Source organism: Cyanistes caeruleus, chromosome 2 (genome assembly GCF_971803275.1).
Source record: "Cyanistes caeruleus chromosome 2, bCyaCae1.hap1.1, whole genome shotgun sequence".
NCBI classification, from domain to species: Eukaryota; Metazoa; Chordata; class Aves; order Passeriformes; family Paridae; genus Cyanistes; species Cyanistes caeruleus.
Genome location: NC_141702.1, coordinates 66,769,380 through 66,795,012, shown reverse-complemented (window position 1 = coordinate 66,795,012; position 25,633 = coordinate 66,769,380). Strand labels below are relative to the sequence as shown.

Sequence of the window (25,633 nt, the reverse complement as noted above, 5' to 3'; positions counted from 1 at the left end):
ATATCATCTCAAGTGAGAAGCCCATGCTCCTGCTGGAAGCCTACAGCCCAGCCCAGCTCTCTTTTTTCTTGTTCCAATGCCTGGAGCCTGAGATCATTCATTGCCTTAACTTCCTCTTGTGTACACCACATTAAAGGTGGAAAACATAATTTATTTTTTCATATTCTGCTCTTAAAAATTGAGAAGACAACTAAAAATGCCCTGAACAACAGAATAGTTACTGTCTCCAAGCATGTTTTCTGGTGATCAAAGGCACTTTTCAGCAAAAGTACTCATTAAATTATGAGCCTATTGTAACCATGGAAATAAGCCATTAATGAAAATAAAGAGACTCAAATTATGGCAGGGCAATCTATAGAGTAAATCATCAGCTCATAGCAATACTTCCAGCACATTTGTTGTCTAGTAACTTAACCGCTTAGGGAGTGCGAAAGGTAATGCAGATAATTATCTGTCAGTGCATTGGTTGCATCAAAAGTAAGTCTGGGCCTCTCTGGAATCTCCATATGCTGGACTAAAGCACAGAAGACTGTGGAGAATTGATCTTGTATCAGGTTTTAATAAAGGAAAATCCACCTACCAGAGAAAGACAGAACTGAAAGGAAGAAGCTGATCATGGTGAAAGCTGGTGATTACTAACACCTGAAAGATTTTTGGGATTTATGGCACATCCTCCAATCAGCAAGGAAAATTGATGAAAGACATTCATCAGTTCAATCAAACAGCTCAAAACGCAGAAGCAGTCCTACCCACAGAATTCCCATATCCCAGCAGAAAAACTAACTAGACAGGCCCAGTAGCAAGGGATAGTTTGATTCCTTTCACCATATTGCAACCTTTCCAGGCCGCGTGGTGGTGCTGCTGGTAGGATACACACAGGGATGCTGTAGCAGAGGCAGAGCAAGCCTTCCCTTGGCCACAAGCAGGGGCAGTGAGGGGACACTGTCCCCCTTCCACAGCCTGTCACTGGCGTGCCACAAGCATGTACCTAACCATGCATAGCAGCCGCATTTGGGCTGGTGCGGCAACCCTGCCCAGCTGGATCCCACCTCTGAACTTCACTTATGGAGTTAGGTCATCCAGCTGCAGTGGGACCACAAGGGACACCTTGAAGAGGAGTAAGGTGGAACCTGCAGGAGCAATATCAGCTCCTATATGTTCATTTGGAATGAACTGCTGCATCTAAAATAACAAACTTGTACTCATGAACAGGCTGCAAGTAAATGACCCCCAATCACAGCACAATGTCACTGGCAGGCCCACATCCATATTTTGATCATTGCACACATCCTTTTGTGGTTTGCAGGCTGCTATTTCTAGAAGTGACACAGGCAGCAATTGCAGCCTTTACCTGAACAGTAGCTCAAAATAGCAGCAGTGGGCAATGTGTGCAGCATCCGACTACAGACGTGCACTTTGAGTCTGAGGTTTTCCTGCACTATTTGTATCAACCTGCTAACAGAAGTGATACTTACAGTGGGTACATGTGCACCCTGGAGAGAAGAAAATTTAAGTAACTGCATCTTTCATAGAAAAAAAGCTACCAAAATAATTCTTCTACAACTTTAAGGAAACGAAAGGGTGCATGGGTAAAGAGGTTTCGTGTGGTATTTTCACTTCTCTCAGTGAGGTTTGTGCAATAAACATGAAAAAGACAGATCACCAAGAAGCTCAGATAGGATCAAGGACATGTCATATTATAGCAACATGGGTTAGCATGGCCCTGGGAAACAACTTTTTGAAGCAGCTGATTACTAAAGTGAATTAAGAAAGTCAGCAAAAAAGACCCTTTTGGCTATTCACTTCAGTTCTGTTTAAGACCCAAGCTAGGTCTGAATAAGCTGTTCTGGTTATACTATAAAGGGCCATGCCCTGCAGATACATTAATACATGTCCCAGATCTGTTAGCACTTTACTTCACTGTACTAACCTTTCTTGCCTCACTGGTAGTCTGACTACTATGCTGACTAAATTCAAGAGCTGTCTCACTGGAAGTAAGTTTTTCTTAGCTTGGTGGTTAGCTGCCACATCATGTTGCTCTTGGCTCTGGCACTCGTTTCTCTTATTAAGTGAAGTTTCTCTTATTAAGTGAAGTCACTTAGAGAATGATGAATTCTGCATGATTACTCAGAACAAAGTAGCAATGCATCTTTTCAGTAGGATTATCTGCTAGCATATGCCTTTGTATCTCAGTTTCATACACGTAATAAGAAAACAGGATCGAAGATGAGTGGGAGTAACTTACCTGCTCATTTTTAGTCAGTCTTGTTTTGTTATGTATGTCAGATGTAACCAGGTTGAATCCATGTTTCTCTGATAAAATTCTCAAAAGCAAAACCACAGTTCGACTCCCACACTTTCCAACTCTGTTGTAGACCACCTGACTGGGGAAAGGAAGTACCTAAACAAAGATCAAAAAAAATGGAGTCAGTATATTGATATTTTTGTTTCTGTGTACCTCTGAATCACATGTTTTTGCCTTAAACCAACAGACACATAGTGGAGAGTTTCTAGGGCGCTGCCTACATCAGAAGCATTCACTTTCTCTAGCAAGATAGCTCTTCAGAAGAGAAACAGCATAGTCCAGGGGGGTGGCAAGGTGAGATTTCCCCCTTGAGATGTAGTTAAATGTAACAGATTGGTAACTACTCCAGAAATACTACATAATTGTTGGCAATGATGTTGAGCTTACTGCTTGTAATCTCAATGCAAATAGTCATCTTCAGTTGACTATCTCCCATTTAAAGAATTAAAAGGAGTGAATTTGCACTACAGTTTGCAACTCAAAGTCAAGCTGACATAATGCAGGAGGAATGAATGCCTGAATTGCAAAACTTCAGCTTAAAAAGAAACATAAGAAACCAAACAACAACCATTTGCACAGAACTAAATTTAATCAACCCTTTCAATTTCAAATATAAACATGAATCTTTCAAACAGACTCAGAGAACAAGTCATGCCACTGGCCAAGGGCCTATTTGCAGAATAATCAACACAGGGCCACAGGGGGCCTGAGGCCAACTGGCACAGTCTGATCACCTCTGTACTGGTAATGGTCACTAAATTAAATAAACAAAATACTATTTAATTTATTTTATTTATTAAATAAATAAAGCACTAAATAAAACAGCCACCTGTTCTACACTGATCCAACCTGGGCACTGGGAATGGTGTCCAGCCCACACTATTGCACCCTGCTCTCCTCCTCAGGAAACCAGAACAAGGGAAAAGGCAGTCAGTGCCTCGCAGTACGACAGATGCAGCCTTATTTTGTTCCTGAATGAAGTTCATGGGCTATTGTTTCAGCAAAAGGCATTCTAAAGTCACTACTGCACCAGACAAGTATTTGCTGTGCATCATATAGCAGCATAGGATAATATAGGTCCAGAGGAAACTGTTTAAAGGCTTCCAAAGGAAGTCTTTATATTAGCAAACAAGAGTATGTAGCTCAGTTTCACTCACAGTGGTGCATATACAGCATTTAAGGAAAGATTGTTTTTCTATTAAGACAATAGCATGAAATGTTTCCTGACATAGGGCCTGCACCTGGGTTCCAGGCAACCTGTGTTCAGCACAAGGAATGGCCAAAGGAATGGTGTGCCTCAACATAGTTACTCCTGCAATCATGTTCTCCCAGCAGAGGATTTCTAACATAAAAGCAGTCAGATGAGGCATATGGCACTATCAGTGCAGAGTACTTCTTCATGCATTTGAAATGCTAACAGATCTTCATGAGAGAAGAAAAATGACTCATCAGGCAACCCTTCAGACTACTTTCAAAAAGAACTGCCAACTAGAATGGAGAAAAAAAGGAAAAAATCTGTATTCCCTTATATTTAACGGGAACCTACTGGCACTTTGCTCTCAGTGTTACATTTCATGACCAAATGAATATTACTGCTGTTACTGGTTGCAATATTTTGGATATCCTGCACTGCAACATAAACATGGAGGTTATTTTTTCCCCAAATTACCTCGGGAAGGAGTAGAGTTAGGGTGATTATGGCCTCAGTTAAACTTTCCAGGGCATAGCATCTGCTGATTCAGCAAGCAAAGGACCTCTCAAGGCTCATACAAACCCCACACAACGCACTAAGTCTTACTATTTTGTAACATTTTTATAGGGTTTCCTATGAGAAACATAGTCCCCATATTTCTTTATCAATCTTTCCTTCAGAAGCCTTGTTTCCTATGAAAAGCAAAATCTCAGCCTCAATTATTAGAGAACTCCAAAGGTGATGAATTTAACATCTCTGCACTACAGCTGTAGCTAACCTTTCCCAAAACTACTGTTAATGGTGAAAGGTTAACATTTGAACACATTTTATTATGCTGATTATCACACCATAATGAAAAAAAACACGAGCCCTAATCTGGATTGCCCCCTTTTTGGTTCATTTCTTTGCATAACAAACACTAGCATTGTTTGTCACACTTCTCACAGCCCTGCAGCACCATCCACACATCACTGCAACTTGTGGATTGGGAATTACTCCTCTGCTCAGACATATGTTTTTGGAATACTTTGCTGTGTAAGTAAGTGAAAGCCTTCAAGAGAAATGATAAGTAGATGCTGACAAGTGCCAGTGAAGGAGCAAGAGCACATACACTATGTGTTTCCCTAGCATCCCAGAAATTAGATGAATGATGAGAGTTTGTAGAGTTATGGAAATATTTTTAAATGCTTCAGAATTATTAATTGCTTTGATTTTCCTAGCAGTTTGGACTAGGCAAGACCATGAGTAAAATTTTTTCTTTATTGGTACTTCAGTCACATACAATTTTACTGCATGCAGATGACACTCAAGTTCTAATTAAATCCTTAACTGGATTATTCAGTAACTTTGGGTGAATTTTCTAATTCTTTAAAAACTAGGTAAAATTAAAGGAGACCTTTGTAAATTCTCTATTCTAACTGAAAATAAATTTGTCAGCTTGAAAAAATGACAGTAGTTACCAAGTTTGGCCGGTTCTCACATTTGTTTCTGAAACTCACCTTCCTAGGTGGCACAATTCTGTTCTGCACACAAATAATAACCATGGTAACCCCCAAAAAGAAACCACAGCAAATACTCACTGCAGATAAAGGAACCTGAAATAAAGGGCTATTATTTTCAGATACTTGTTTAGCTTAAAGGAGACCAATGTATCAATGCCTTGCTTCAGTACACAGTGAATGCACTTAGGCCTAATCGGGCAAGATTCAAGATTAACACTACAACTCAAAGCTCACTTCAGAAGAACAATCATGAGTAGTAACCAAAACTTCCCTTGCAGCACTGCTGAGTGTGGTTGGTTTTCGGGGTGCATTCCTGAAGCTCTGCTCATATTTCGTCCATTTACGTCACCATTGCACTTATCGCACCCAAATGCCCCAAAGGATGTGTCCAGTGCACAAAGCCATGCAGCACACAGGCTTTTGGTGCACAAGCAACTATTTGTTTAATGTGACCAGTTCCCTTTGGATGCTGTAAATATGCTTTCTGCATTTAGAAAATGTTGAAGTTATTTCTGAGAAGAAATACCTCTTCCAGAAACATGACTTTGTACCAGGCAAACCTAAAGATGCAAGAAATAGAAAACTTCTCCGGAGAGGAAATTTCTTCTCCCCCTCACGATGCTCACAAGACACTCTGACAATACAAGAGATGGTGGCAGAGAAGGAACTTCTCCTATTGTATAGGAGAGCCAAAGAAGGCTCCTATTGTATTAGCAGAAACAAGGTGAAAAACAGCTTGTTGGATGTTTACAAAATGCTAAATGGATTACATGTATTATAACTTACTACCTAAGAGTGGGTATCATGAAGACTGACTAACTGCTGAGATGATGCTCTGGCAACTTGATATTCATGTAACAATATACACAACTGCAAAATAATTGCAGAGTGACTTTACTGAGCACTGCATCAAAGCCCAGAGGCAATATAAACAATTCAAACAGATAATTCACTTTGGAGTTACACAAATTAGCACTTACAGCCATAAAAAAGTAAAACCCACAGTATAATTAAAACAGCTCCCTCCAAGGGTTTGGAAAGTTATATGACAATTTACTTGTCAGGTTTTTTTTTCTTTTGTTCCATAGTTAAAGAAGATGTAAAGAATTGTTGTGAAATGAAATCAAGGAGAGAAACAAGCTTAACCCCAAATGAACTTGCATTGCAGAAGATGACTGTCAAGTACCTCTACAGAGAGGTCTATCAGTCCCAGAAAAGGAGCCATTCAACAGATAACCTGATAAAAGCCCAGGCTTTCATCTTCGATGGGGGCTTTGTCTACAGATAAATATTTTAAAAAAATAATGGTACTTCACTCATGTGGATGCTAAATCTGAGCCAGAGTGCCTGTAGTTATTGCAGGCCACATAGCTCTCAGGCCTGACTGAAGCTAGCCTGGGAAATTCATGAGAAGGAATTAAAACAATTCTCAGAGATACTAAACAGCCTTGCAGGTGTTATTTTGCAGCCTGTTGTTTCTCCTTGCAGGAGAGAGTCAGGGGGGCAGAGTGCCCCTGACCAATGATGGTGGTGTAGTACTTTGTTAACCAATAAGAGTTTCCTTTCTGTACTTTTCCACGTATCTGTCTATAAGACAGAGCTGAAGCAATAAACTAGGAATTCTCCTGTCGTGACTCCCTTGAGAGTCCATAGTCGTTCTTTAAAGCCGTTCCCAATCGGAGCGACACACTCATAAAAAGAAAAAATAGGCTGGATAATTACTTGCAGTGTCAATGATGTAGGGATTTACTCATAGGCCTAAATCATTCCACTGTTACTGAGACAAATCCAGTACAATTTTGCCCATTTGCCAAAAATCTCCCAATCCAGGTGTCAGTCCCTGACTCATGTCAGAGAGATGTGTTTTCAGAAAGCAATCCATTATATTCACACCTTCTGCAAGCAAGTGACCCATGTCCTTACACACAAGTAGGGCCAGATGTGGCTTCCCCTTTCTGAGCAAACACTTCAACCTGTGGTCAGGCAGTGCTCCATGTTTACCAGGTGAATAAGGCCAACCAACACAGAAAGTACTGATAAGGTTGTGCAAACAGTGAAACATTTGCCAGAATATCTTTATATAGCATCATATCTTCCCAGTCAAACTTCTTAATTTTCTTTTCCTGTCCAACTGAGACAGTGTTATAAGAATTTTAAAAATGGCTTATTTGGTCAAAGGAATGAGCCATTTGATTCAGGAGAGGAGGATGATACCCATAAGGTAACTACAAACCTGAGAGCTGTCAACAGTCCATTTCTCTCCAGTGTCTATCTTCTTTCTTCACTGTCCCCAAAAATTATACATGTATGTTAGAAGGCACATCCTTCCATGCTCCCTGAAGAATTTCTTACACAACTTGTTCCAGAATTCTGTTACCCACCACACATTTAATTTTTAGTTCAACTTCTTCCATTTCCACAGAGTATCTGTTCTCACATTGAGGATTATAATAATCATCATCAGATAATTATCAGATAATTCAGTCATCAGCCTTGAGATCTTCTGAGATACATTGGATACTCTTTTTAACTGAAGTTTTTCACAAGTCTGACATGGTCTTTAAAGAAAAACTCAAAGGCCACTAAGAGATAGCCTTCCAAAACTAAATTCAGGAATTGCTGCCCAAAAAAATCTCATTCCAAACAAGTATCAACTTGCTCACTTTTAAAGCAATCACAATGCAAAGCTGCTAACACAAAGCTATGTCAGCAGAAAACATGACTGAAGAATGAACAAGGGAGTAAACAAAATAAAGTACTAGCTAGACTCCTCCTTCCCCATCTAAACCACACAGTTCCAGTTATATAAACAGTCACCTGTAGAATGTAGTGATGCTAGACAGAGACAAGCTTTTTGAATTAATCAACTCTAAAGCAGACTAGACAGCATGGTAATCTCTCCGGGTCACTGAAAATACACCAGAAACCACAAGAAAAGGTAAGGATGAAATTTGTTTGTTTTCAAAGTTTAAATGCCATATAACTGCAGCAGAGCATTGAAAAATAAGGCAGAAGAAGAAACAGAGTATTCTTCTGTTGCATTTTCATTAAGAAACTAATTTAATTGAAAAAGGGTGACTTCCTCCCCCACCACCACAAACAATGCATTTCATCTGTTAGACAGATGACATATTTGGAAGACTAAGTTAAAATGTCTTCTCTAATGGTTCAACATCCCTAAGTACCAAGCTAAATTGAAAACAGAAGCATGGAGCACAAGCAGCAAAAGGAAACTTGGTTGTAGACAGTCCTCGAATTTATTAAGACTAAAGAAAAGCATTACTATGAAGTGTCTGCCAAAGCCTATGATCTCTGATGTGTCCCACAAGACAAATCTGTATAGCCAAAATCAAAACTTGCAGTAATTTTTCTGTGACAAAGCACTGCACACTTACAAATCTAAAAAGATCCAAGTTCAAAGCATAGTAAAGCATCCCCATTAAGTCTTAGACATCTATTACAAGATACTGTGGCTATGGAAACAACAATAACATCAATAATAACTTGGGAAAACTACAAAGAAAAGTCAAAGATCCAGTCTTTAAAGTTCAAAGTTTTGCATGCATCCTGTCAACACATTTGGGCTTGCTCATCTTACACCTTACCCCTGATTTACTACTCATCTACAACAGCAGGCTGCAGCAGAACAAAACCTCTGCACCTCCAATCTGCTGCACAAGACTCCCCACACCACAGGGAGTGCAGAACCAGGTTTATTTCAGACATGTGAAGTTACAGCAACACAGCAACATTCAAACTCAGCATATGTATACAAAGTCAAACAGGCTGGTAGAGAGCAGATGCTCTGTTCACTCAGCACTTTCAGGTACTCACTGATATTAGGCAGCCTCTGGAGGTGGGAGCAGCACTCCTGGCTTTCATCACCCAGCAATGCTCACTTGTACTGAAGTGATGGCAGCTCAGTTCCATCTCCATTCAGGGATGAAGCAGGTGAGAGGGAATCACCCTAACAAATGGATAATTGTTTGGGGGTGGGTACAACCACCACCTCTAGATTAATAAAATCTTTTCCTTTTGAACCTTCTTAACATGACATGCTTTTCAACCTCTTCTTCATTCTTCTTGCTTTCCTCTGCAGTTTGCAATTTGTTCACCTCTTTTGGGGTCAAAATCAGATACAGTACTGTATCTTGTCTCCAACGTGCCAAGGAGAACTGAACAGTCATTGTCCATGTCTTGCAAACATCTCAGGATAGAATTTACAAGAATCAAAGGACATGGTACTGTCACTACTATAGAGAGGGATACAGAACAAACCTATCACTCTTTTTCTTCCTTACCCTACATGAGATTACATCTTTATCCTACAGATTACAACAGAAAAAGAACTGGAAGACCCTCATTAGCTTTCTTATGAAAAGCAGTATATTTATCTAAGTTAATCACATTGTGGAAGTTATCTTTCTGGTATGCACCTACCTAATAAGAAGATAAAGGAGATGAATTATCCAAGAACATGGTTCGCTGATACTGGTATTTGTTGAAAGAACTAACATGAGTTCAGGTAGGTTAAGAATTTTAGTGTCACTTTAATTGCCCCATTTTCCACTGGAAGGTTTACTATGTAATATCAAAAACCCCTTAAGCTGCAGAATTTGTGCAAGGCTGATTTTAACTCCAGAGCAGCATCACGTTATATGTATCTTGGAACTGTAAGGTTTAAAACTGCTGTTTTTCCTTCAGAGCCCAGGGTTTTGTACATTCTGCGATGTGCTCAGAACACACTGACACAGTTATTCTCTGTTTAAGTAGTAAATCCTATAGCATCCAACCCACATGTTTATATTGGATACTTGCAAAATGAGAGGTATTAAGTAACTAAGCCCGATTTTAGAACTTTTTACAATACTTCACAGCACTGGCATTCCCTTAAGTAACCTCACTACTACCTTATGGTTGTTTCTATCCTTCCAATGCAATATTCACAAATTCACCCTGGGAGCCAATAATATTGGATTTGGATGTGGTGAGTGGTAGACTGAATAATTTATTCCTCTGTATGCACTTGTCTTTCTTCACATTAAGGTTTAACTCTTTGGTAGCTATTGTGGTTGACTACTGATTGGGCTGCAGCTAGTGCAGCAACTCAGTTTCACCACTGCCAAGGACCTGTCATGCTGAATTTCAGTTTGCCCTTTACTTTAGGCTCCCTTTCAGTAACTTCATGTTCTGTTTTATAGTCTCTAGTGTGCTTGTCTTTTCCACTGTACTTTGCACAGGCACTTCATAAGTCAATCACAGTATGAAAGAGAGGTTGTTTATAGCCATAACTGGATTTTAATTTTGTCAAACAGGCCAGTTCTGCAGGACTGAAACCCACACGCTCATTAGCGATGAGCTGTCTCTGAGGTACTCTTGCTCCGTATGCTTGCAGGAACTCCAAGGCAGTTCCTTCACCACTCCTGCAGGTAACAGGTTGAAATCTAGTTCATGGCATGGTCTCTTCACCTGGAAGGAACAGCACCATGAAGCACCTACAGGAAGGAAAATATGCTGCTGGCCAACTCTTCCAGCAGAACCAGAGCTTGGCAGAAATCACTAAAATGACTCAGAAGCCCGAAATACTTTCTCTTATGGACCACAATTCATGTCCTGAATCACAAATGGATCTCGTGGTGCTGAAGACAACATGTCAGAGGAAGTAACAGAGGAAGTCCAGCATCAAGTGCTCCCATTTCACTCTGCTACACTTTAAAATTATTAATCTGACTTGGTCAGAGACAAACCAAACCTCATTCCTGCTGATCAGAGTATGACTCCTTTCCATTTTAATGGAAGGAGCTTCTCCTTGCATCTACTGAAAATCCCCAGTAGTGCCAGCCACAAAGGCCTCCACACTACCCCAGGACATGGGGATGCTGTGGGTCCTGTCCTGAGAACTACCTTGCCCAAATTCCTTCACCTTAATCATCATGATACTGCCACTTTCACAGTGGCTTCTTCAGCCCAGTCATGAAACTCTGTCCTCTTTGCCCAATGTTTTGACTCTGCTTTTGACCATGTGTAGGCATGTTCACAATCTCATACCTGATTAAAATTCACAGCCCTTATCAGAGTACTTCACTGCTATTTACAGTTTCCTGACCTAAACTTTATCCTTTCTTAAAGACTGAGTAGAAGACTGCCAGGACCTACCAGCTCATCTTTAGAATCATGAGGCTTTCAAAATAAATACTAGAATTCATATTTGGTGGTTGTTTCTTTCAGTTTTGTAAAACTCCCCACCATCTCAAGTTTCAGATTTATTTTTTTTTCTTCAAACATCAATGCTAAGAAAATCCTTTCAGTTCAGGATTTAAGAACACCATTAACAAATATAAGTCCGGTGGTAGAAACCTGAGTAATATTCAGTGGAGTCTCAAAGCTTAGCAAGATTAGCCAAATCAATTTGTCACTTTCAAAAGATACTCCATCATGTTAAACCTACACAGAATGGCAGATTTGTTTTTCCACTGAAGGTTCCATCCAGATGCAGCTGCAATTGGATTTTGGTATTAAAATCCAGCACTTCCTAATAAAAAGATAATGAATGAATAATGGTTATGATTGAGTTGCCATGACCTTCTCATATGCTATGCTAGTTTATGAATACCTTCCTATCATGGAAAGAAGGAAAAGAAAAGAGGAATATGCAAGACAGCTGGAAATCTAAACCTGTAATCTCTAAGAGATTTTCATGTGCTGTGTAATAATCTGCACAGATTATTTGCAGGTGAACAAAGATCATCTCAGGATGGATTATGTCCTAAATTCCAGTGAAAGCACAGAGCTTTACTAGCTTCAGAAATGGTGATTATGCCTTATATATGTTTTTAGCTACAGCGTGTGACATAGAACAAAGCCTACAGGTTGAAAATTTGGTGATATTAGAATTTTTCTATTTTGGGTAACAGTGGGTAGGCTGCTGTGTTAATGCCAGAGGCAAGCAAGATTCACCTTCAACCATGCGCACAGCATGACAAAGCACCAACCAAAAGGCAAAATGTTTTCCAAGCATCCTTGAAATTAGATGAAAATTACAGACTACTGTAGTAGTCACAAAACCTGCATACCTGCTGTCTACATATATCAAAATTTAAAGGCTGTAAATGTCAGGCTTAGTAAAAATCCAGCTGACTACTGTTTAAATTTTTGCAGGACATCAGCATGCACAGCATCCCTCAAAGATTTATCTTCTTGTGACAGGCAATCTGGCTTTAATTTCCCAAGTCTCTCTGTACTTCCATTTATGATCAGTCAGCCTCCCCATATCAACAACTTTCTGACATACTATAAACTGAACGAGTATTAAAAAGTAAGTAATCATCTCTATATTGATAAATCATGGAATCAAGTGATTGTTTTATCCTTAAGATTCTTGAGCAATAAATTAAAATGAACAAAACAAAAAATTAGTGCTCCAGTACAATTCATATATTTTTATGATGCAATTCATACTTAATAGCAGAGATTCAACTCTAGCTTTTGGATATATCTCCATACTTACTGTTGTTCTATATCATTCACCACCTGCTTCAGCAGGATTGCAAAGAATTATGAATAACAGACAATGGGAAAATCCTCTGTAAAAAACAGATTTTTCTTCCCTTGAGATACTGTCACTTAGAAGGAATGAAAACACAGTTTTAAAAGAACACACCAGTTAGTCTACAAATATTTTACACCATGTGCTGGTTTTAGCTGGGGTAGAGTTAATTTTCTTTGCAGTGGCGATTATGTGTCTGGTTTGGATTTGTGCTGCACATCAATAATAGGGAGATATTCTGTTATAATATAGAGATTTTTTTGTTATTGCTGAGCAGGCCTTACACAGAACCAAGATCTTTTGTGCTTTTCTTTTGGCAAGTAGACCGGAGGTGCCTGGGAAATTGGAAGGGGATACAGCTGGATAGCTGACCCAACTGGGATATCCAAAGGGACGTTCCAGATCATATGACATCATGCTCAGTATATAAAGTGGGGAAGAGAAGAAGGTAGAGGGGTTGTTTGGAGTGGTGGGGTTTGTCTTCCCAAGTTGCTGTTACGTGTTACAGGGCCCTGCTCTCCTGGAGGTGGCTGAACACCTGCCTGCCCATGGGAAGCAGTGAATTAATTCCTTGTTTTGCTCTGCTTGTGTGTGTGGCTTTTGATTTCCCTATTAAACTGTCTTTATCTCAGCTCATGAGTTTTCTACCTTTTAACCTTCCTATTTTCTCCCCAGTCCTGCTGGTGGGAGTGTGAGAGAGCAGCCATGTGGGGCTTGGTTGCTGGCTGGGTTAAACCACAACACACTGCTTCTAGCAAACTGAGGGAAGTGGAGAAATGCTTTATGGGTTTTTTTAGGCCTAAAAGCTCAGTTTTATTGTAAAACAGTGTTTCAAACTATAAAAGGGATCTTTGTGGTTAAGGCAGTTAATGAATTCCCTCTTAGTATTTTATCAGCCAGGTACTAAGTCTGGTAACCACTGGAATTTACTTACTCTATTTTACTTACTCCTATTACTTCTATCTATATTTACTTGTTTCTATTACTTACTCTATTTGCTAAATTCTGACAATTTTTTCTAGCTGAAAATCTGTACACTGCACAATAATCTCAACTCTTCATCTCATAAGCAGGGTAGAATTTTTTTTTAAATCACAGAAATCTTTCCCAACCTGCCCTGGAAGGATTACTTTAAAGATTATCTACCCATTTTTCAGCTAAACAGTGTCAACTCTATCAAAAACAACACACTACTACTCAGGCTTTTAAAATCCACGGTAAGCATATACCTAAAAGAAAACAAACTTTGCTTGCTTTTAAGTGTTGGGGGGTTTGTTAGTTTGTTTGGTTTTTTAATTTGTTCTTTTGTTTGTTTGGCTGTAAACCAAACACTTTATCCCTAACAAATCAATCACTTAAGACTGTAGAGGGCTGAAGGCTTAAAACCATATTCTCATAAGGGATGGCTAGAACTGAAACACTAGTTCAAATGAAACACGATGCATCCACTGGAAAAAAAAATCAAAACTAAAAAAAACTAATTAAAAATATATATACACACAGAGCTCTCATTATCTTAATGCTGCTATCAAAATACTAGGTAAAAATAAAACCGACATACACCTGATGAACATAAAAACTCCGTGTAAAAGGGGCAATGCTGAAATGACCTTTTAGTAAGATTTAAAGTCGAATAAATAATCTAATTGACAATGGAGAGTGACTAGGACTGGATACAGTATGTACACATCAAAGGCCACCCAAGGATTCTGCCACCTTTTCCCATAGTGTTGAACATGGTGTTGGCTAGGGTTCGGACTCAATGACCTTAGAGGTCTTTTCCAAATGATTCTATTATGATACAGTATTTTTGCTCCATAAGAAACACATGAACAATTAGCAGGTAATTACTAGCTAAGAACTTAAAGAGTGGTGAAAAGAGTACTTATCCACTTTCCATATTTAAACCAATAAAATCCAATCAAATTTATTTTGTCTATGTCTCTTATTTTGATTGATTTTGACCTCATCCTTACCCCCATCCATTTCTGTATTCATTTAAAGCACTGTCACACATGCTAAGCATAGCATCTTGCTAACACCTGAACAGCTGCCAAAAGACACTGGGTCCATGACAGGCATCCTAAGGGAAAACCATCAAGAAAAGGAGAATAGATTACTTCACTGTAATTTATCTGTAAGCCATATGCACATCTCCCCCACAAATATATATGTCATCGCTACTGAAAGAGGGACATATCTTGAGGCTCTTGCCAAGTTCTCATGGAAAAGCTTTCAATTAAAAACAACAGTAGGTCAGATAAAGGTTGTATCACTTGTCCTCCAAGGCCAGTTTCACCATCTTGGATAGAACAAAAAAATCCTTGGGAAGATTTGATAAGGAAATAGCTGGTCCAAACAGTGGAACAAAATAGACACACTTTATTTGCAGAAATGCTCAGACATGAAATATATTAAGTGAATACAATCAGCCACTAGTGAACATCCATTTCAAAAGTGTTTGTAAAAACCAAGCTAGCATAATCTTAAAGGCATCACTTAAACACCAATCTACAGGAAAAGGATAAACAAATGATCACTTTGGAAATCTTAAAATTCACCTTTTCAGATGCTTATTTTAAAAAAAGCCAGGAGGGAGTGAGAGAGAGATTTGAAATAGGAAAGAGTCAACAGTGCAGAAACACCAGCAGTGGTTGTTTTTCTCAACTGTATTCCTTTTATATCTATCATATACTAATATCACTGCTAGGGCTACTGGAGGTTGCATCTACCTGCAGAGAAACACACACAGATCTGTCTCAGAACCCATGAAAAATCTAAGATTAGTCAATCTTGTGAAGTCTTTGGTGCCTAAGGACCAAAGTTGAGTGGCCTATGTTTGTGTATTGGGTTTACATGGCAAAGTTCTGCTGCTGCAGAGGGGATTACAGGAATGGCTTCTGTGAGAAGCTGTCAGAAGTTTTCCCCATGTCCAACAAAAGCAACACCAGCTGGCTCCTGGACAGACCCACTGCTGTCCAAGGCCAATCAGGAATGGTAGTATTGCCTCTGAGATAACATACTTTTAAGAAGGAAAAAATGTTTTTGTGCAAAACTAATTTGTGGCCAGAGAAAAGAGGCATGAGAATATGTGAGAGGAATAACCCTGCAAACACACAGGTGAGTGAAGAAAGAGAGGGAGGAGGTGCTCCAGGTACCCAAAATGAGATTCCCCTGCAGTCCACTGTGAAGCCCCTGCAGCCCATGGAGGTCCACAGAGGAGCACAGATCCACCTGTAGCCCATGGAGAAGCAGGCTCCTGAAAGGACATGTTGACTCATGGAGAGAAGAGCCCACATTAGAGCATGTTTCTCAGCAGGACTTAATGAATCCATGGGGGACCCATGCTGGCTGGATCAGCCTGCTACCCAAGGCCTGCACCCTGTGGAAGGGATCCACATTCGAGCAGATCATGAAGAACTGAAGCCTGTTGTAAGGACTCACACTGGACAAACTTGGGAAAAACTGTCTCCCACAGAAGGGATCCTGCACTGGAGAGGAAGAAGCAGAGGCAGAAACAGTACATGATCACAAATCCCCATTCCCTGTTTCCCTGTGCTGCTGGTGGGGAGGAGGCAGACAATTGGGAATAAAGTTAAACTTGGAAGGAAGGAGAGGTGGGGGAAAAGTGTTTTAAGATTTGCTTTACTTCTCATTATCCTACTCTGATTTTGATTGTCAGTAAATTCAATTAATTGCTCCAAGTTGAATATTTTTGCCTGTGACTATAATTAGTGAGTGATCTCTGCTTGTCCCTATCTCATGATCTCATCTTCTGCTATATTTTCTCTCTCCTGTCTAGTTGAGGATGGGAGAGATAGAGAGGCTTTGGTGTGTGCCTGGCCTCCAGCCAGGGTCAAACCACCACACCTAGACACATTACCTTCATATCATTGGCAAGGGTAACCACTGCTAATCTTCAACAGTCAAGTAAACCTGTAGTGGGGGAACACCTTAAAAGCTGGCTCACCTGGTCTTCAAGGAGAATCAAAACCACACCACCGGTGCTTAGGTACAGAAATGAGCCAGGCTTTCATTCTTTACTTGCACTGAGAAAATTGTGCTGACACCTTTATTTGAAAAAAACCAGACCAGTACCCTGATCTCCTGAAATGTGATGATGCTAATTCCTTACTCAGAGAACAAGTGCTATTTCCAATCCTTCCACTGGGGGAAAAAAAACCCCACACAGGTATTTAAAAAAATTCAAAGCTCTGGCACCTAGCCATGACAAAGAGCCAAAACTAATATGATTTCCTACAGACACTGGAATGTACTCTGCAAAACAGCTACGGTCCAGTGCGTATCAACTGCTGGTGGCCTTCCTCTACAGCTTACTACACACTGCTCATATTAGCTACCAGTCATTTCAACCTCAGGCAGTGCATTGTTGTTCATTATCTCCACTTCTAGCTTTTACGCATTTTATAATAAAATATTTTAAATGTTGGAGTCAGGATTGATTTCTTCTGATGCATTTTTATATGCTGAATTAAAGCATGCATAGACCTTAACCATCTGTTAGTTTAAATGAAGGCAGCTATCAAGCCATGTGAATGGAGGCTACTTGAAACATAATGGCAATTACAGTGAATTTCACTCACACCCACAGAGTTCACAGTTCAGATATGAAGCTCTTAGGGGGTAAATAACTGCACGTAGCCAAAAATGCAATGCATGAGATTTAAAAAGCACGAGCATCTCAGTTCAAAACATGACCCCAAGCAAATACCAGGAATTATCTGGGGATCTATCAATCTCCACCCATGTCTTGCTTAGAGGAATAAAAAACAAAACAAAAAACCTCAAATCACTAAGGAATAAGCAGGTTTGTCGAAGGGATGATCAAAATGATCCATATTTTATCAATGCGTTTGAAACACAAGCAAATACTTCAAAAAATAAAATACTTTAAACTTACACAAGGCTATATAATATATATATGATATATATATAATATATAAATAATATACATACATATATATCATATATGTATATATGTGTGTGTATATATATGTGTATAAACAGGCTATATAATAGCCTGTTACTCTGTTGAGCTTTTTACTAAGCTTTCAGGAGTGAGGATGATTACAGAGGAAGCCCAAAAACTTTACTGACTGTAGGTAGCTAATCAAAGAGTACCTACCCAACCAATCAATTATGTAGATATCTATTGAGCTGGCCTCTCTACAGAAAGCTGAGCTGCAGCTGGATGAGGCTGTGTGAACATAGCCTAAAATTACATGTTTAGACAAGCAAAAGATATTTTCACAATGTAAACAGAAAAGTGAATGGATTGAATAAATCTGTCCAATTCATACTGCCCACTGGAGTATGGATCCCATCCACAGCACCATTAATTGGTAAAGCAAAATTCCAGAAGAAAAAGTACCAAAATCTGAATAAAGTTTTCAAGGTTAAAAACTCTTATCTAGATGAAAGCCTTATCCTTACTAGAACAGCTTGGCATTTCTGAATGCTAATGCATGCATGAGAAATATAGGTTTGGAATAAGCATTGCTTTATTCTTCAAAGCAGAGTGCTCACTGTGGAGACACAACAAAAATAATTCTTTACTTCATGCAGCCTGCTGTTCTCCTGGACAAGAGAAGCAGGTAATACTAAATAAATAAAAAAAAAAGAAATAAAAAAAAGAAATAATAAGTATTTTAAAAGAACCAGAGAGTACTAAACAGATTTTTTTTCTTTTGGCGAGTTTTGTTTTGCCTTAGAATACCCGTGTCCTATCTCAGTTTGCAATGATAAACATAACAGGTTGATTTTGTCACTTCTCTCTACGTCCATTTGCTTTTGCAATTGAGTAATTTGCGTTGACAGGAAGAAAATCAAATGTATATTATTCCTCCATGTGAATCACCTAAACTTTAACAATGTACAAATACTCACGTATCAGCTGAAAATTGCAGATTTTGTTGCACAGCAAAAAGGTGAAGATACCCAGATTCCTGTCTGTTTTCACTAATAATTAAGCTGAGTGGAATTGCTTTCCACTTTATCCTCCTTGTGCTGACCAGAAGCCAACTGTTTCACAACAGAGGTGCACACATGTGGTTGATCATTTTAACTCAAGGCCCACAGCTCAGGATGTGACTGACAGCCAGCTGAACAGAGGTGAGGGAGGGCTACAACCAGAGGTAGTGGCAATTCACACCCACTCCCGCTCTAACTACTCACTGTCACCTGCTGCTCTAGCACCCATGGTGGGCCACATCAGTAAAATAATCCATCCTTTTAGTATGTGTCTGTACTATGCAAAAGGAGCTCTAACAGACTGGAAAGGCAGGCACAATATTTTACCAAATTGTGTTTAGAGACACGATTTAGAGACACCAACACAGGACAAAAGCAACAAAAAACCCCCACAAGACCCTAAATGCTTACTCCCACTTTTTTCCTCTTGAAGAAACTATCATGATGCTCTTCCTAACCTGAAATGTCATGAGGTGCCATGATGACATGAAGGAAAAGCTTATGCAGCACAGTCCCATATGGTAAGAGCAGTGAACCTTATTCCTAAAAGAGGGCTCATTACTCACATTCATTAAATTTATCCAACTGATCTGCTTCAAGTATTGTGTTTGCAGCAGAACACATTTCAGAAAATGCTGCCAGCCAAAGGCTATCTGCACCTGCCAGATTAGTTCCAACTGCAGTGTCTAGGTTTTTTGCATATAAGTGCTGACAGACAAAACCACTAAATCCCTGCCTCCCCTTGACCCAGTGAGAAAAATTCCATTAGCTTAATCACAATGCATTTTAACCCAAGTTACTTACAAACATCTGAAAACACTTGAGGGGAAAAAGTCAGAAAGGCCACATGCTGTTGATGTAAACTCAGCAGAGTTGCCTGGCACATGAGTAAACATACAAGCTAAAAACAAAAGCCAAAAAAGTAAAGATAAAGCAAATACAAAAATAACAGTGGCTTACCTTTTGAGGTGGTGGTCCGTGGTCATCCAGATAAGTGGAATTTCCTACAAAAATAAGAAGGATGGAGATAAACAAAAGCCATCCAATGCAACTTCCAAACTTTCCAATTCATGGAACCAGTGCATCTCTATCCCACTGGTTTTGTAATATCAAATAATTCAAGGAAAATAAATTTCCTCTGTTTTAATTTTTGATTAACAAGTAATTTATTTTGACTACATTTGTCATACAAGATTAGATGCACACTGTCATTTTACAAACAAAATAACATGGCCCAAGGTGGCTTTAATTAATCAATCAATCAGCATTCAATTATATGTATGACAAAAATCTGCCAGCTGGATCCTTGTACATTTTAAGTAAGTGAGCAGGGTTAACCTCAAAAAGTTTTCTTAAATAATCAAGTATCAAAGACCTTTACCAATTCTTGGTCTGATGGAACTGACAAGCATTCACTTCTCTAAGTGTATTTTTTCCCAATCTCCAAGCTACTTTTTCATTCCTAAACAGTACTGGTGGAACGGGAGCTGTATTCTGATGTAATTGCATCTGCCTTTTCAAGATGTTCCTTAAATTCAGACAAAAAGCTTAAAAAAAAAAAAAAAAGCTTCTAAACAAGTGCACCCTTCTTAGCTACAATAAAAAAGGCAAAAAATTTCAGACTTTTTACCCCTTCCTTAAAAACACACACTAATACATAAAATACACACACACAGGCTGTATTCTGTAACTGTCCTTCCCCAACCCTTCTCCAAAAGTATTAATCACGTGCTTTCCCAACAACTTCTAGCAGATGATGAAACCTTGCAGCAAGCCTAAAATATCCCCTTGGACCACACATGCCTCTCCTCTCAGTCATCCTCCTACCAAAGACAGAAAACATATCTCTGCTCTAACCTTACATCAGTATGGGGTATGAGAATTATTTTTACAGGTACCTACTAGACATCCTAAAGCCACGTGGAAGAGGACTTAAAAAAGCTTGTCCTGCTCATGAGCTTCTGGGGTACTGAATAGGCAACAAACACAGGTTAGTGGGATAAAGCCAGAACCTAAAGGCTTTTCTCTTTACAGTCCGGCCAAACCCCTCATTTTTCAAAGTGCCAAAACTCCTCTCCCAGAGTTTTCTGGATCCAGGAGGCAGGAAAGAGGTGTTTGTGTGTGAGTGTTACTGTTAGAGAACAAAGAGGTGAAGCTTTAGTGTGGAATATTCAGTAGCACCCACAACAGTACTGGGGGGTTAGTTTCAGCAGGATAAGCAGGGGGCTGGACGGGAAAGGCCACCATTCCCATGCCAAACTCTTGGGAGAGGCAGCTGCCACCTGGACCACACCATCCTGGGGAGAGAGAGCCTGCAGACCACCACCGCCGTCACAGCATGACAGATTTCTATGTACAAGAAGTTGGGATAACTTCTCAGAATATTTTGCTTTTTGCTTTTCCTCTGGTTTTCCAACACATGTTACAAAGCCATGAAAGTTTCAGTCAAAAGGCTTCCAACTCATCTAAAGAGAAGTCCCAATACCCCAAACACATTCTTTAATGTATGTACTTTGATCTTGGAAGAGTTTGTGCAACTACAAAAGCCTGAACACAGCCTGTCACCTGAAATCACAAATCATCTTCTGAAGCATACCAGAAACACATCTCAGTATACATTTGACAAAAATACTCACCCTCTGAACAATCCAGTGACTTAATTTAATGCCATAGATAATATGCCTGATGCCCTACATTTAGGACAATTTCTTATTCGTCCCTTTGATATGATTCTAAGTGCCAGGGAAGAAATTCAGCTCCTAGACTGCTAAAAGAATTGGCAGTCTGGTTTTCTGTTTAGAGTAGCTACTCCACACACACAGACTTGAAAATAAGCATTTCTCCTCCCACTTAATCTGGGACAAGAGCAAGGAAAACTTCTCATTCAGGATTTACCTTTTCTGTAGAACCAGGCTGTTACTAGTTCATAGCAGCTTTCTCCTCTTTACAATTAGGCAAGCAGAAAGAGTGACACTTATTGATAAAAACATTTCTTACTGCTCTCTCATTGTGTCAAGAAAACAGTTTCATTTTGATACCTAACAAAAAAGTGATGTTTGTTGTCTAAACAAGCTAACACATTAAAGAAGTCATAAACATTAGATGAAAACTGCTAATTTTTTTTTTTAAATAGCAAAGCTTAAGTTTCATAATTGGTATTAAGGTGGTCACAGGAGTAACAAGTTATTTTTTCTTGTCTGCCCAAATCATATGCAATTTATGCTTACCTAAATAAAAAGGAATATTAATTACATATGTACTATCTTTATCAATCACCTATCACAGTAGAGAAGGACTTGAATTACTAGTCAAGAACTCCACAGCATCTCATAGTGCAGCATCAAGAGTGTCAAAGTAATATCACAGAAACATTTTTAAGATTTTCCTTAAAATTAAAGAGCTTGTAACTAATTTCACCTCTCTGTTTCAGTAATATATGTCCTTAGTATGGAGACTGCATTCCTCTTCCTTGGAAAATTTTTAATTATTAAAGCAACATGGAAATATCTCTAGTTTTGAACATATGCCTTGTAGATTTGATTTAATCAAAATGTTGGTTTTTTCCACAGCAGTCTAGTTACTACTGTATCCACTTAAAAGACAAGAGTACAATTATGGGCCATTTTATAAAGTAGTTTTTTTTTCAAGGCATCTTCTTGCTCAAATTCAGAAGCTATGAACTGATAGAAACTAATTGCCAGACAACTACAAATGAAGAAGGAAACAGAGAGCATTGATTTTAAACCTAGTTAGAATAACTCACAATGAGCAGAGGATGGTGAGCTGCAGGCAGCCCCCACACCCTTACACTGCCCCAAACTCTATGTGCAGCTCCTCGAGTCAGAGTTAATCTCAGTTTCCATGGCTTGCCACATCAATTTAACAGTCTAAATTCTTTTGGGTTCATGTTTTAACTGAGAATTTGTTTTCAGTAATAAAAGCAAAACCCTTTGCTGCATGATTCATACCATACAGTAAGTAAAATACATTAAAATAACTCCACAAGCCCAGCTGAATGGAGTGCAGCAGCAGCCTGTGAGGTACACCAGCCAGCTCCTTAACCCTGTGAAGCCCAGCAGGTGCCATCACTGATCACCACATCAGAGATCTCAGCTTGTTTCCCCTCTGTCTGCAAAACAGGGGCCACACTACAGGAGCCTTAATGCATACAGAAATATAATGGAACATGTGTACCTATGCTAAAGGCCTGAAGGAAAGATGATGACTTTCTAACACAAGGCCATGAAAATCTTAAGCATGATGCCCAACCTGGGTATTTGCAAGTTGTAAATACTTAAAACAGGGTGCCACTTTCATGCACAGGGCCACTTTCCAGCCAATACATCAGATTAGTTTAGTTTAAAAACAAAAGAAAAATTCAGCATTACAAAAATTGCAACCATGGAGAAATACAAGCTAAAGCCAATCTATGAGCTACCATCTACTAACAGCTGACGTAGCAGGAGAGTTGCACAGTAAAAATCAGAGACACAGCAATGGATACCAAAAGCACCAAACCTCACTGTACCAAAAGCACACAACCTCAACTGTTCATTGCAATTGTATTAACAAGCCTATAGAAGATAGAGAGCATTATCTTACCGATTTTGTATGCTATGGCACAGACAACATGTGCTTGATGTCAACCACGTGCCACAAGAAGAGAAGAGGCTTTCTGTGGTGGAAATGATAAAGTGATAGAAGAGAGAGTCATCTTCCCTCACTAGGAACCTTACCTGTTGCCCCAAAGCAACCTATGGCATTAAATTATTAGGATGACTTCTCTCAACTCCTTTAATAAAGCTTTAATAAAGACATTATTGTTCTTGTCTGCTAATAACAAGATTATTCTAGTTGTTTGTTTCTCCTGAAGAAGAGTATTTACTTTTTCTAAAAAGGAAAATTTCTGCCTTCCTGTAATAGCAGGAAAATATTAGGCATTAGAAACAAGTCAGACAAAATAATCAAATCTCAAAAGAAGTGGTATTATGCATTCCACAAACATGCTCAACAGCACACTTGGGCTGGCTGAACACATCTCCACACTCTGCCAGAGATGATTAGAAAAAAAAGTCAGCTTTATTATAGAAAATGGTGAATACATGGATGCAGTCCAAATTTGTCCATAATTTATTATCTTTGAGGCCAAGTGAATCAGCTGTATGCAAAATCTTTGGGGAAACGTTGTGGTTATGTTCCTTTTTTCTTGGAATCACTGAAGTGTGGGGGTTTTGCTTGAAGCAAGCCAAGTTTAAACAGAATAAGTTGGTCAGTCAACCAGGATTAAGGACAAATATTTGTGTACAGTTCAGAAGCACAAATAATGAAAGTAACTGCAATTCTGGAAAAAAACCTTTCCAAAAAATTACTGGGGAGTACAAGAATAGGAAGTAAATGGACTTATATGTGAACTGAAGACCCTTTGATAGCAACTGAAACAGTGTCTACTTGAGCAATTCAGATATCCCACGGAAAGAATTGTGTAAGGATAGTGAAAGAAAGCCAACACTTAAAATGTGGAGTCTGGACTATTTTTTTGGAGCAGGGTTTTCCCTTGTAGGAAATCACAAGCAGCAGTCTAAGGGAGCTGAGATCCAGCTAAGGCCATATTTAATTTGTCTTGTGGGAATTCTTCTTTGTTTTCATTCAGTCACCATCTCAAATTCCCAGGCGCCAATACAACCTCTACTGGCAAACAATCCCTTAGACCCTCTGATGTTTAAAGGAAAGGAACAGTTTAATAGCTGTCTGAGGAGTCTTCTGGTCTGGAACTCAGATCTTGAAGAACAATTTCCCCACCAAGCACGACTAATCATTAAGAGCTGCACCTTCAAAATAAACTGAAGTGCCAGTGAGCTATCAGAAGACGATCAATTCTGCTGTGCTTCCTTCTTTGTCTTTTTTCCCCTCATAATTAAGCAGTGGACACCCATAGAAATTTCATAGATATTTCCACATCTGAAATAATATGACTTTCTACGTCATCATGTGCCCTTTGTGGTCCAAAGGCAGGAAGGGGTTTAGGAGCTACAACTTGAAAACCAGCAGATGAGCAGCATGATGTTGCTCACAGCTCAAATCAAACCTAAAAGGAAACACACTGCTATTGCTGAAGTCAGCACAGCCACACCAGCTTTCACAGAGGAAAGTGTTCACAGAGGTGTACAGAGAACATTAACACAGCAAAACATAGCAAAACCACGCTGACCAGTCTGCATTGGAATACAAAGTGACTTATTGCAATTTCCTCTATCATATGTAAAAAGTTGCATACCTACAATTAGTTTCCTCGGTGCAAGACTAACATCCTACCAAAATTTTCATTTATAACCACAAAAAAAAAAAACAAACCAACCAACATTTTTTTTAAAAAAAATCCACAATGGATTTTTTATTTCCTTTCTTGTCTTTAAAATAATTTTAGTTATCCTTAATTTTTAAAATCGTAAATGCAATAAAACCAACCACAACAACAAAAACCAACCTACATCCAAAAAACAAAACCAAACCAGCACCAAACCCACATTCAGTTCACTCTACATTACTGCACACAATGAAGGAAAAAAGCTGGAACATGACAAAAATACGTATTTCACTTTATTACCCAGTGACCTGAAGCCTAGAACATAATCATGATGTAATTCAGATTTGATTACCTACAAGTTTCATACTTCTAACACAATTGGGAGGGAAAATGGCAGATTTTAGGAGAGTTTTTGAAAACTTACTGGCAATTCTGCTTATGTGTTATATGTGAATGCACCACTGGAAAACAGATATGAAGGGTTTGAGTAACAGGAGGTTCTAGACATAATATACGTTAGATGCCCCTCCTCTTGCAAAGAGAGGAGACTGCAGGAGATCAAAATCACAAAGCCACAGAGCCACTCTGATTGTGAGCATTTAAAAACGTACAGACAGGTGTTTAATTTAATTGTTTTGTCTGCTACACTGCTTTATGAATACTGGGAGAAGGGATGGGGGAAAAAATTAACATTTAATCAAGAAATAAAACTAGCCCTGCCAGGCACTTTCCTGCATGCAAAAGAAAAGCACATATACAGCTCTATTGAGACACTGCAGAGAAAACCTAATGA

General features: G+C 39.1%; 1 protein-coding gene across 3 annotated transcripts in view; it reads right to left on the bottom strand.

Moving 5' to 3' along the window:
• The window catches only part of UST (uronyl 2-sulfotransferase), a 158,606-nt gene that overhangs the window by 83,731 nt on the left and 49,242 nt on the right, over positions 1–25,633 (bottom strand). For all 3 annotated transcript variants that reach the window (XM_086877630.1, XM_086877631.1, XM_086877632.1), the window contains 2 exons: positions 19,497–19,540; positions 2,246–2,401 (listed from right to left, as the gene is read on the bottom strand). In XM_086877630.1, coding sequence (XP_086733756.1) covers positions 2,246–2,401; positions 19,497–19,540 — 200 coding nt within the window. The remainder of the gene's footprint in view (positions 1–2,245; positions 2,402–19,496; positions 19,541–25,633) is intronic.